Source organism: Apteryx mantelli, chromosome 1, assembly GCF_036417845.1.
Source record: "Apteryx mantelli isolate bAptMan1 chromosome 1, bAptMan1.hap1, whole genome shotgun sequence".
In the NCBI taxonomy this organism is placed as follows: domain Eukaryota; kingdom Metazoa; phylum Chordata; class Aves; order Apterygiformes; family Apterygidae; genus Apteryx; species Apteryx mantelli.
Genome location: NC_089978.1, coordinates 36,224,052 through 36,238,157, shown reverse-complemented (window position 1 = coordinate 36,238,157; position 14,106 = coordinate 36,224,052). Strand labels below are relative to the sequence as shown.

The 14,106-nt window shown below is 35.7% G+C and overlaps 1 protein-coding gene across 3 annotated transcripts in view; it reads left to right on the top strand.

Annotated features, from left to right (window-relative positions):
- NAA16 (N-alpha-acetyltransferase 16, NatA auxiliary subunit) overlaps positions 1–14,106 on the top strand; it is a 76,363-nt gene that overhangs the window by 15,149 nt on the left and 47,108 nt on the right. For all 3 annotated transcript variants that reach the window (XM_067292488.1, XM_067292492.1, XM_067292493.1), the window contains 4 exons: positions 3,740–3,897; positions 5,060–5,194; positions 11,490–11,643; positions 12,669–12,788. In XM_067292488.1, coding sequence (XP_067148589.1) covers positions 3,740–3,897; positions 5,060–5,194; positions 11,490–11,643; positions 12,669–12,788 — 567 coding nt within the window. The remainder of the gene's footprint in view (positions 1–3,739; positions 3,898–5,059; positions 5,195–11,489; positions 11,644–12,668; positions 12,789–14,106) is intronic.

Genomic DNA, 14,106 nt, shown 5'->3' with positions numbered 1-14,106 from the left:
AAGTCTTAGTGGTAGTGGTTTAGGTCTTCTGGCTTGACACATCTCTTCTAAAAGCTTGCCTTGCAGAAATGTGTACCCATGAAACACAAGAGCTTTGGGAGTAGCTTCTGTTTGTTATGCCATGGCTAGGAGGCTACTTAAGATTTACATAGAATGACTAATTTGCTCTATATGCATTTCTGTTGCATGTGAAGTCTATTCAGGGGCAGACTTCCCATAAAATATTAAAGTTTTTACCATCCAAAAAAATATTTCTAATGTATCACAGTTGAAAGAAACATTTTCTGATTGCCATCCAGTTAAGACAAAGGGTTTGCTGTTTACACTCTTCCTATATCAAACCTCCAGGGAGTTTGAGATTGGAAGGAAAAAAAAAAAGCGCACATGGACATCAGGGTTACTGGAGATCTGCCATATAACAAACAAATATAACTTGTGCTTCTTGGTCTATAGGAATTTAATATGCTATATCTTGAAAGTTGAACATCTAAGGAATACCAAAGCTATTTTCATCTGTGTGTAAGAACTCTTACACCTTAAATTAGGGAGTAAAAGATTCAGGGTATGTGGGAGGAAAGCTTGAGGGTTCTGGTTCCTAAACAAAACAGCAGAGTAGGATCTATCAGCATCCCTAACTCTTGTCCAGAATCCACACTGACTCTTAAAACTGTTCAGAAGACTTGCCTGCAAATGCTGGAGGGCTCACCGGAAAAATCCGTGCTGTTTCAGTCTGATTTGGGGAGGGAGGCAGGGGGACACTTCCTTGATTTAGTCTAAAACATTGACTTTATTATGAGTTTAGTGGATTTTTATCATTGTTTTACTTATTAAATTTCTTTTACACTAAGAGGGCTACAAGGCTTTTCTGACTTCAAAGGAAGCGTAAATTCATCTGAATCCTCTTAGCCACAAATGTTCTTTTTTCAGGCTACATCCATGGTAATAGTCTGTGGAACTAGCTCTCACTTGCAAGCAAGAAGGTTAAGAACTGTTCCAATTCTACAGAGTCCCCTCATAAGCTGTGAGGTATCCATCTGTGCAGAACCGCTTTTCTAGTGAGCAGAAGATAGCTGGCGCTGAATTAATTCTAGGCCAGGCATCCAAGGGTTGTCACAATTCTCTCAGTTGTTATCTTGGGGTATTTTAAGAAATAGCAAAACTATTCTATTCTAACACTTTAAAAACAACTGCTGTAACATCAGTGTTGCTGTCTAAATCTCAATCTCTCCTGATGGTGGGCTCTAGTATGTAGGAAGAATCAAGCGTAGAAGACAACATACTGTAGTCCATGAGGAAACTGAAGAAACTGAGATCCGAAGCTGAGCCTTTTAATAAAGGTTCCTTCTACATCATTTGCAAATGTCTGTGATCAGCCATGAAGTTCTGATGAAAGCTTGAAGCTCTCCTTATCTCCAGATAGTCTCTGATTTGCATGAGCTCAATTCTTGTCATTTAGATTAAAGGGAGAGGCTGGCTGTATCTACTCAAGTCACCTCGTTCTAGCAGCTGATTTCATGGAGGCACAAAGTACATCTACGTATTCTTATTTCTTTTTAGTAACTTTCTAAGGTGCCTATGCTTTTTCTCGAAGTTATGACTTTTTTTCTTTTGAAAGGCACTTGGTAGAGGGTGATAAAATACAGCTAGTTCTGATTTGTGGAGGAGTAAAAGAAAGTTTTAATTCTTATGCAACATTAAGCAATTCCTGTGGCCCATTCCAGATATAACCTGAATTATGGGTGGGTTAGAGCTCCAGGCTTATTTCAAGAGTAAATGTTTCAAAAAGCAGCATGTTGTATTTTCAGGACATTGTAGGCACACATGAAAAATACGACCAATTTATTGTAGGAGACAGTTCTGGTTGGTCTTTCGTTTTGGTTTAATGACTGGTATCAGCTGTTATAACTTCTCATGCTTGGCAGTAGTACAGACATTTCTAAATGGGTTTATGCTTTTTTTTTTTTTTTTTTTTAAAAAAAAACACAAAACCTTGATTGCTTGGTGAAGTATGCGACTTGCAAAGGGTTAAGCTAGATTACCAGTTGGGTAACAGTAGTGGTTCCTGATGTTACTCAAGACATCATTTTTAGTCCCAAGTACACTGGTTAAGTACACACAAATTTTTTTGGACTGAATCTTCCCACTCGAGGTTCTATCAACAGTTCATGAAGCTGGTTTGTTAAGGTACTACATGTGCCTTTGATCCATGTCCTGAATACTTGAACTCAAAGACATAGGGCAGGATTCACAGAAGTAAGGGTATTAGACCAACTGCTACAACTACATCCAACATCATTTTGTCCCCCCTTCATTTTTAGTCTTAAATCATCATGGCAGCAATGGAAGACAGTCTCAAAGATGCATATGAAGTTTTTCTTTGTCATGCAGCCAGCTGAAATGACTTTGTTGTAGTAGAAGCATAAAACAGGGTCTCTTGCTTGTGTTTAGAAGTTTCCTTTGGATTATTAATTGTTGCAACTTTTTTTTTTTCTTTTGGCTGGAGTCATGCTGATATCGTTATTATTCTTCATAATTACAGATCTGCTTTATCTCTTAATATCTAGAACTTACTTCAGGAGTTGAGTCCTTTTCAGAGAGAAAGAATTTATCTGTCTTGTAGTTCTGCTTCCTAGGGTAATCTGACCAGGTTAACCCATTGAATTTTTTGATGTGCTTTCTCAACTTACTTTAGAACAAAAAGTTTCAAAATGACTGACTCTTTGGAGGGGAGGGCTGCTTCTGTTTCAAATCAGTAGAATAGGAACTCGTGTTAAATTTTTGGCTGTTAACACTATGAGCTCTTTGTGCCATCTTTTTAATTGAGAGTGGGTGAAGGATGCATATACCCCTTCCCAAGATTTGCAGTGTTTTGCTTCTTTGGAAGGCATGTGGAAGAAGTTCATGAGAACTTTTGAGCCACTTTTAATTTGAAGATCAAAATAAGTTCAGAATTACTACTGTGGAAGATGTTGCCTGCCTCAATGAGCAGGTACTAACCTGGAGTAGCAAACAGTAGATCTTGCTAAGTGATCTTTCTTTTCATACGGCTCTCAGACTGACGCAAACACGCTCAGTGTAATGTGTTGCTATGACATCTGTTGGTTTCATGCTTTGAATTCAAAGTCTTTCCAGGGTAAACGAGGATGCATGTGAAAGAAAAGTCTATTGAAATGACACAGTAGTTCTGGAAATCTGGGATGCTGTGAATCTGACAAGGATGTTTGGCAACCAAAAAGAGACAGACATGCTAAAATTTCCTTTTTCAATCAAATATAGCTCTGTGTTTATCCATTACTGTAAAATCTGGAGACTAATTGAGGGTGCAGATAGACAAGTAGGGAAGAGTAAAACTTCTACAGCAATTGTATTGGTAGAATGAGACACTTTTGGAATCAAAATTTCTACTGTAATTACAGTAGTATGTTGTAAACAATATATCTCTAGGAATGACTCTTCCCTGTCTGTTAGACTGTGAACCACAGTTTTTTCTGTAATTGAATATTTTGGAGGGAGTTAATGAATACGACTTTACAGAATATTGGAAGTGATTTTATTGTTAATTTGGAAGCTTTTAATGTTTAAAAATGTATATCAGTAGCGTCAGTAATCTGCAGTAATCAAACTCAATTTATAACAGTGCTGATCTTCAAGGAAAATATCAAGTTGTTTGGTCTGTAAGACATGTGTGCTGCAGTTACTTTGTGAGAATTGTGTGTGTGTCTTCCTTAACGTGCATTAGGTTGGCATGTGTACGGTCTGTTGCAGCGTTCTGATAAGAAATACGATGAAGCTATCAAATGCTATCGGAATGCGCTCAAACTAGATAAAGATAATCTACAGATCTTGAGAGATCTCTCTCTCTTGCAGATTCAGATGAGGGATTTAGAAGGATATAGAGTAAGTATTCTATTTAAATTCCTATTTAATTCTATTACTGTTAGTATTCTTCTGTTACTCCATTATTAATTTTGTTACTACTAGTAATTTTGTTTCTAGTTCTTTATTTTGTTTATTGAAATAGAGATTTCTAAGCTATAGGAACCAGTTTTGCAAAAATTTCCACGTTCCTCTGAAAGGTTGTTGTTTCAAGAAATAAAATATTAAAAAATACATTAATTTGAAATGTTTTGGATAAAACTGTCTTTTATAGAATCTTGAAAGATACTTCGCTCTGATACTAAAACTGCCTTGAATCTCTCTTGAAGGGCATTATTAAATACTGTGGTCCTTCCCCTCCCCGCCCCCAAACCGAAACTTGAAGCCCTGTTCATGTTTAGAGTTCATGGACCATTGAGGCCTTGACATAACCAGGGGTGTAAAGAATGCCAGATTATGTTTTACTGAGTATGTGGGCAATTTGTCTTGTGATGCTTGAATTCTTGAATCCCAACAGAGATTTTCATCGTAAATAAAATCTTAAAATATGCTTAACAACCAAGTCAGTGGTTTCAAAGGTGGCTAAAGTGATCTGGCTGCCAAAGGGAAAGATGTTACTTTTGTTTCATGTGAGGTAGAGGCCTGGACTGTGGACTTTGGCATTAGTTGGTCTTCAGTGAGCGTGGTAAATTCACCAATACAAGACAAGAAGATAACCCCCTGGCTTACGGAGCGGGACTGGTTCAGGAAGGGGGTCTGAGAAGCACTGGAGCAGTGTAAGGATCAGAACCTTGTGCCTGGGTGCGAGGGGAGTGGGACTTCCCTTTCAGTAGCAGTGAGTTCACGTTTTCTGATGGAAACTCCTCTCAGAGATTCCAAAGTTCTGTTTTTGGAAAGAGTTTAGGCCCTTAAGAGGTATTTTCAAAAATGATACCTTTTGTGTAACAACAGATAGGAGTTACAGCATGAAGCATAAAATCTATGTTTACAGTCTAATCCGCAGGTTTATATAGCTTGAACATGCTGCTTTTCACTATATTGATAGAATTTCAAAAACTGCTGAACTTAAAACTTCTTTTAAAAGACCTTTAAAAATATTAGCAGTAGTAGCACTAAATCATCAAAATGATTTAATGACTTGTTAACATCTATGTGGATTTAAATTGTTTTCCTTTTACTCAAGGAGACAAGATACCAGCTACTTCAGCTGCGCCCCACACAACGGGCTTCCTGGATTGGATATGCAATTGCATATCATTTGTTGAAAGATTATGATATGGCCTTAAAACTACTTGAAGAGTTTAGAAAAACCCAACAGGTAAGACTTGCTATTATAGAAAGAAAACGCTCACTTTTTGTATAAAAGAGACAGAGTCTGAATAACTACACTTAAGAATTAGAAATTTCTATTATTTGTGGAGGTTTTTGCTTTTAGCATTTAGCTCCTTGAAATCTCTTCCAGTAGCTAGCAGCTGATGCAAATTATATAGGCTTGCCTGTTCCCTGGCAATAGGTTGTTAGGATTGAGGGTGTAAGAAGAGGCTGATGTGGCAACTTAGTAACTTAGCATTTGTGAGACTTTTAACCAAAGAAAACCTGTAATGAACCTGTCTCTTGAAATATAGCAGATAAAACTTCAGAAAGTACTGTTTAATGTTGGATGCATGTTTGTTCTTGTTCCTGCTTGCTCACTCATGCACTCTCTCTCTCCCCTCGCATCTTTTTTCTGAGATCATCTGAATGTCTCTGATGCAAAGAAAGTGAAAAGAAACTTTTTCATTGTTTTGTATGCATCTGTGCATTATGCACTTAAAATCTGTGCTTGGTGTCAAGGGAGCATGAAAGGAGAGTTAGGGTTTTTTTTCTTTTGAGAAAAGAATTGGTGTCACTGAAACTTGTTGGAATAAATCAAATGATATGACACTGACATCACTGAATATAACCTCTTAAGAGAGAGGTGTTATTCACTTGTTCTGTTACAAATAACTCTTGACCATAAACCCTGAATTAACAGAACAGAATGGATGTGTTGATTATTCTGGAATGTAGAAAGAGAAATGGAGGTCTTTGGCTTGGAAGATATGCTGGAAGCATCATGCAGCAAGCGCTAAAATATTACCTGTCCTATAGATTGTGATTTTTTTTGTTGTTTTTGTTAACAATGTCATATCCTATCTGAGATAACTGTGTCTGAGAGCCAGAAGCAGACTAAACATTTTAAGTAATTAATAGAAAGTAGTTGCTGGGAGGGACCAGTGTTTGTATCCTGATGATATATAATGTGGTCAACAGAAGACATTGCAAGCCAGGGATATGTAACTTGCTATTTCAAAAGAGCTATAACACCAGCGTTGAATAAAAACTTAAACAAGAAATTTAAATGAAAATTGGGTCATTGTTTATGAGTGTTTGACAGCCAAAAAATCATGGTTCTGCAGTGAGTCAACAAAAGCCCATCTGAATTTAATTTTGAATGAATGTTGGAATTAGAAATAATATATAATAGATGGTAAAAGGAAGAATTGCAAGTGATGAATTGTAGAGAATTGTTATGAATTCAAAGGACTAAGAGATCTTAACAGTAGTATTGGTCCTTTGGAGAGAATGGAGGTTATACCATTAATGCTCATGTCTTCTCTAAAAAATTGTGTGTAAATATGCTTGTATGTGAAAGGAGTTTCAGTGTAGTAGCTAAACGAGGTTTAAATACCATCTACCACAGAAAAACATTTTAAATCTGTGGAGTCTGTTGTGCAAGGTATCATGATGTTTAAAAAAAAAAAAAAAAAAAAAAAGCCTGACCTGATTTCCAGCTCTGATGCAAGTTTTTAGTAAAACTTGCAATATTTGGGAAATTTCCATAAATTGAATAATACAAACAATGTGAGCTGTTTAATTGTTGCTTAGCATAACGCTGTTCACAAGCAAATTATGGAAAAGTTGATCAAGTATTAAAGGACAGAAATATGCCATAAATGTCAGACAGCACATGTTTATAGAAAATTAGTCATGTCAAACCTTTTCTCTTTTTTGAGACAGGTAGATACAGTTATGTGATGTACTGCCTACTCCTCCTCTCCCCCTGCTCCCCCTCCCAAAAGAAACATATGAAGATAACCTTGTTAGCTTCCATTTCTCTTGCAAAAAGATAAGATGTGTGGGCAGTGCTCTTGTGCTTTGCTGTGCAGGCACACATAGAGCATAACCACTTGAAGAGATATGGCTGCACTGGGTCCAGAACAGGTGGGAGAGCCTAGGCAAAATTTGAGCTCAGTTTTGCCATACTTAGCTCTTAAGAGTTCCCGGACGTGCTGTTTGTGCTGTCTCTGGGTATTTAACAGTCCATGGATGCCTTGAGCCAGTTGTACGCTGATGATGCACTTAAAATGGTTGAGTTCAGAATATTCCATGGATCTCTGAGAAGGTACACTTCTTTCTGACTTTGCTTTCCAAATCTCCCCTCTTGCCCCATACTTTGTATTCACTCAGACTTAACACGTAAACTTTTGTAACTTATTTGATTGAATATTGTATGTCACTAGTCAAACTGTTAAAAGGAAGGTTGAATGACTGAAGGGTTTCAAAGTTACTACTGAATGGGAATCTTCATCAAACCAATGTTTCTGAGGAGTTTCATGGCAATTTGTATTAGGCCTGATGTAAGTGGCTGTTTACCATTGTTGTTAATGAGTAAAGGAGCAAATAGAAAATCTGTTCTGTAAAAGGTGTTGCTGTCATATTAATTGGTAAATAATGATGATGTAGGGCTTCTGCATACATTTACTTAGATTACTCAGAGCTCTGCCAATCTAGATGTGATTTAAAACAGCCAAAAACAAGCAGTAAAATTAAGAAAAAGATCAAGGAGCTGACATTTTATTGTAGGTGAGTATCTTAAGATGCTCAGATGTATGCATCTTAAGATGTTCAGATGTACTATAACATATCTGAGCTAACAAACTGCAAGCTGCTGCCAAAAGCAGTAGCATGACCTCTACTGTATGCCCCCACTGCTTCCTTGTGCAGTGCTTTCTGATTCATGGAGGCTTGGTTCAGGAAGCAGGAAGTGGCAGAAGAATAAGCACTTTTTTGAAGGATTGATTGGCTGGACTTGAACAACTGTGAGGTGAGAGGGACAAAGAGGAAAGGGTATGATAGAAGGAACTGAGCTGCCTCTGTTGGTCCAGGATGCAGTTAGCTTATTTTATTGTAAAATTGTCCCCTCAAGGCAGACTTATGGGTGAAAAGCAGTTAAGACCTTTGTATTTCTGAGAAGAAGCAGGGGTTTTCTCTGTAGATCACTGATAAAATATTATTGGGAGAGCAAGACTTTCTGATGGCTTTGTTATTAAAAATGTTGGGAATTGAAGAGAACAATATGAAAAGATAAGAGGGCTAAAGAAAATGCCCTGCAGTTTAAGGTTGAGATTCCATTTGCTTACTTTAAGCAAAAGAAAATTAGATGATTTTAGCTCAAAGCATAGATACTGTCTTTGGGAAGAATAATAGCTAAGAAGATTGTTTAGCGGGGAAAAACATAAGAACTAGTGGCTGGAAACTGAATAGCATATTCAAATGATTAATAAAGCACATTTTACCATGGACAGTTTTATTCTAATTGTTAAGTTGTATCACGGGAAATGGTGGATTTTCTGTCTCTTTGTGTCTCTAGATCAGCACTGCCTGCCATCTGGAAACTAAATTAGCCAGATGCACAATATTTCAATCAAAAACAGGTTATGAGACTGAATGCAGATATCACTGCAGGAAATGTAACAGCCTGTGCTGTACAAGTTAAATCAGATGATTTAAAAGTCACTTTAGAATCTGAACTTTGGGAACCAAGGTGTAAAACAATTATGCTATTTGTTTTACTGTTGTATATCCGATTTTTCCTTTCTTCTTTTCCAGAGCTAAATTTTTATTCTTAATTTTTATTTTATTCCTAATTTCTGCATCAGGCCCACAATAACAGATATGGACAGAAAGCCTCTGGAGTTTTGGGGGTCTGCTATTAGGTATGTTTTGGCTGCATCTTGTCACATTCTTTCAGTGACATTTATGCTAGGGCATCTCATTGGTTGTAAAGCTTTTTTGGTCCAGGACAGGAAGAAAATTTCTTCTGAAACAGCAGAATTGATTTCAAGACAAGATTGGAAATCTTGTCCACAAGAATCATAACTCTTCTGGAAAAAAAAAAAAATCAGATGTGTCATGCAGCAATAACAATAATGATTTAAAAAACACATCTTATAGAATCTGTTTTTCTTTATAAGATGATTTGATTGTCCAGGCTTAGTATTGGGATCATAAGCTGTTTCTATCCTGATGAATTGCATGTTTAAAGGATAATTAATTTAATTAGATTCCAAAATTTTCTATAAAAAAGGGTTTTCTTAACATACTTGTAAAGGTGTAGCTCTGTTCTGAGACTGACGGTAAGTACAGTATCTTTCTAGTAGATTTGCCTTGTAGTTCATTTGCTTTATTGGCATTTCACAATTTTTTATGTTAGTCCTGCCAAGCCAGAAAAGCTGAGAGAAGGTTAATTTACATGTGATTCTTGTGCCTTTGCAACATATTTTGAAGGTTGTTGGAGTAATCCCTTTAAATTTAAGGTCTACAAGGTGTGCTTATATCTAGGTGCTAGATATAAGGGTACTGTATCGGAGGGGAGGACATTTTTATAAAGGTAATAAAAGAAGAATTAAATTGGTGCTCTGTAGTCTCAGGTCTGTGGTATTGCAGTGACGATAACTGATAAATGTCTGCAGTTGGAGGAAGACATGCTTAAACTGTTAGTCCTGTTGCATGTGTAAATTCTGTGAAGCAGGTGATGCTTTCTGGGTAACAACATTTTGTTGTTAGTGTTATTTGGTGTTTAGTTTGGATGAAAATTGAGCAAAAGCGGAAATAAATGCAGATGGAGATAGAGGAAATATTCTTGATTATGAAATGGATAAGATTATATGCTAGCTGCTGACTCTGATATGTGCAAAGTTTAGGCTGTTTATTTCATAAACCATTATTTGTTATAATATGCCAACAATTACTAAAAATATTTGAATGCTGTTATTTTCAGCCACAGAACTGATGTTCGGAGTTGAATCTACATTTTTACAATGCTTTGTTTAGTTACGTTATCTTTTAGAACATTTCCTATTTTTCTTTTTTTGATAGAAAAGTTTTACATCTTCTAAAAAAAATTACAGTCTGTAAAAGCTGCATCTGAAAATTCAAAGAGCATGTTGCAAAAATATTAAATCTCGTACAGTTCATCTGCACTTAGAGAAGGGCTGGAAATAGTGCTTTAGGACAAGATTCTTCTAATATGAATGTTAATTTCAACCAGTTTAATAGTTTTTTGTTATTTATTATTATTTATTTATATTTATATTTTTATATTTATTTTGTATTTTTTATTTACTTGGTTCTTTAAATAAGGCAGATGGAGAAGCATTATTCAGGGAGCAGAAAAGTAACAGTAAACCATTTGGTGACCAGTGTAACTTACAAATGTTCGTTGCTCAGAAAGAAACAGTATGTAGCGTCATGGGAAAAAAATCATTAACATAATTTATCAAGCTCAGCTGCTTCTTATTTGTTTTTATTCGGAAAAATATAAACGTACAGACTGTAACTGTCTTTCCTTCTACAATATCAAATTAGGCAGTGTATTTTGCATGGTAAACTGTTGCCTAGACCTACTGGGCATTGTTTATAGGCTTCTGCATTTGGTCTCTGAAATTTTTGCAATTCACTGGTAATTGAAGTAGTTTCAGTGTATACTAGTGAAGAGTACTTAGTATGAAATAATTATTATGACTCCGGGAAGACTTTTCATTGCCTAATAATGTTTCAGGGAGTTCTCCCTTCAAGGGAATGTTTTTGTATGTGTCATCCTGTTTCGGTGGGTGAGGCATCAATGGGTGGGGGATGACATACCAGTGTTACTATAGCCTGTAGGCAAAGTCCCATGTGTGCAGCTGGCAGCAGACCTCAAAAGGATTATGTGTTATTGAAAACAGTCTTTGCATGCTTGTGCACTGTACTTTCAGGGGGAGCAAAGGGCAGTACAGAGACCATTCCGCTGGAGAGAAAAGTGCGCCCTTGTCTGAAAACTCCATCTGTCAAGCTGTACTCAATGTCTGGGTGGCTCATTCCTTTTTGGAAAGAGTTTGGTCCAGAATTTTTGGTATGCTGAAATGAAGTATTGTGATATTCCACAATCCTGCTACAGAAGTCGTGTCAAAATTGTTGTGGAGTATGTTAGTCCTTTAGGAGGAGTGAGATTACCAAGATCTTTGCAAGTTTAATGAAACTGTATGAGGAAAGACAAAGACTCTGTTTTTAATTGCCTGGCTGTAATGATAGAAAAAGTGAAATACAAAAAAAAAGAGTATATGTTTTTTACTCTTCTCTAACAATGGATATCCTGAATTAATTTAATTTGTTTGTGAATATTGTGAATTTTACATTTTTAATATTTAGATAGGTATATAGGTGTGATATCTTCTGTTGCCTCAATCTCATATTTTGTAATATTGCATATAGTTGAGGTACAAGTAGATGGTATATATTAACTAACCCATCGCTTTTTTTTTTCCTCCCAGATTCCTCCTAATAAAATAGATTATGAATACAGTGAACTGATTTTATACCAAAATCAAGTGATGAGAGAGGCAGATCTCTTTCAAGAGTCTTTAGAACATATAGAGACATATGAAAAGCAAATATGTGATAAGTTAATAGTAGAAGAAATCAAAGGTAAGTTATTGTTTTTCTCCAGACAATCTTGTTCTAAATTTTTGCTGCTGGCTTTCAAATATGATAAAGCATTGAAAAAAAATTGTGAAATTTTGAAACAATTCAAAACAGCTATTCTAAGGAAACTAGTAACATCAGACATGCATTTATGTGTTCTTATAACTTGGCCTATCAAAGTGGATAGTGAATGCAAGTAGTTTAATCTGAATTGATACTGGAAAAGAGGAGGTATCAGAGATACTGATTTTAAAGTGTATATAGAGAGAACTTTCTATAAGTTAAAACTAGTATAGCTCAGTTTTAATCTAATGAATAATAAGAGTCTTATGAATAAGAATTCTCTGTGGTATAAGTGTTGATTTTAGGACTAAAGTATCAGATTCTTGCTTCCTTCTTAAACTTTCTAATGCATTTATTTGTATTGCCTCACTTAAAAAAATCAACTTTAATATTCAGTTAAAATTAAAAACAGCCAACAGTTGTTTTGTGGGTTTGAAGTACTCCTACTGAATTCTGAATATGCAAAATTATGGAGTGCAATAGCATGTACTCTTTAACTGCTCATTGCTTGCACAGTCTTAACTTACCAGCAAACCAGTGTGATTTAACTGGTTGCGGTTGGTATGAAATATAGGTGTAGCCTGTTAGTAAGAAGCAGCACAGTTAGTTGCTGGAGTCCTGAAAGGAAGAATAGTTGCTTGTTTTTCTGCTGGTCAGTGATAATCCCAACAGCTAGCTTCAATACACAGATATAAACATTCAAACAAATAAGGTTATTTTTCAGAAATGCTGAATGCCCCCAAATTGTGTTGGACGGCTCTACATGTGGTAACTTCAAGTAGCACTTGTAATGCACAAGTAAATGCCTTTGACAAATAAAGCCTCTTTTTAAGTATCTATATATGATTGAACCCAATTTTATGCACCTAGTTTTGTAAACTTTACTCCAAACCATCAGTGGTGTTTTTTCATGTAATTCACAGTTCATTAGAACTTTTTTCACGCTTTGACTGGATTGTTTTTAGGAGAAGTGTTACTGAAGTTGGGAAGACTAAAAGAAGCTGGTCAAGTATACAAGGAGTTAATTGAGCGCAATGCAGAAAACTGGTATTACTATGAAGGCTTGGAAAAGGCCCTACAACCTAGTAAGTTATGATATGCTGATATATTGAAAATATGTATGATACACAAATATACTTAAACTTTCCTCTCTTGTTGATATGATATTACAGTTTTAGATTGAAGCTTTTCTCAGCAAAAAAATTCTATTCCTTCTGATCTTGAATGGGACGGTCCTGTTTATCCATTTTAAAAATTTGTTCACTGAGAAAAGATATATGCATGTGAATACCAATAGTGAGTCTTTCTATAGAAATTGGAGTTAAATGTGGCATTTGTTAATGTGCTTACTCAAAGAGCCTTTCCTTGGCATGCATGAATATGGAAACCAAATTGCAGTTCATTGCTCCCTATGTTGTAGTTGTTTGTGTTATGGTACATGGCTGTAGTTGGAGTTGTCATTTTGAGATGTGTTGGGGCGATACCTCTTTCCACGGGCATGTAGAGAAATACTGAAAAAAACACCTGTTTCAACCTTTTAAAGATATTTAATTTTATTAGAAGCTAGGTATTCTTTGGAGGAAAATGTGATAAGCATGATAAATTTTTTTTTCCTGCCCCCGAAGCTAGTTCTTGTTATTACTGTTCTGACCTTCCAGAAAAATAGCTAATTGCTTTAAAAAAAAACTACAGTGTTGCAGCAATAGGTACTATAATAAATATATTGCAGTAGTGACTTTCGTAAGGTTTTACCTGTACCAGTCCATGCATTAGAATGGTTTCCTTATATTTCACAATTCATTAATTAGAGGAGGTTTTATTGGAGTAATTCTGATGACATCATAAATCATAAGCCCACAAAAATATTATTCATAGATACTATAGCTGCATTATATTTTTCAACCAGCTTCATTTTAGAAAGTTTCGCAGTCTGAATTTAATAAGGCCGGAAAATATGGCTTGTGATTGGAAGATAATTACATTTCTTACATTTATACACAGACCAGTCTTGCCCTTTGACAGTTTTTTTTTTCCTAGTGTATCCATAGAGTTGAAGATCGTGATTATTATCTCAGAAAATAAATTGTCCAAGTATTTGATGATTCAGTTGAAATACTGAATGTGTTGATGTGTAAATGCGTACTTCTTAACAAAGAACCAATGCAGTATTATTTTTATTTGACATTAAAATCCTGATTAAAACTGTACTAATTTATATAACTAATAATGCTACTTTATTTTTTAGGTGTTCTTAGGACTATTTCCTCCCCCATGGTAAGTTCTGGAGCTCCAACTTGTGACTTCAATTAGGGTTTTTTATATGCTTTAGTTCCAATCCTAACGTTATTTTAATATATTACTCTTAGAATTGCACATCTCTTGGAGACACTGGGTAACATATCC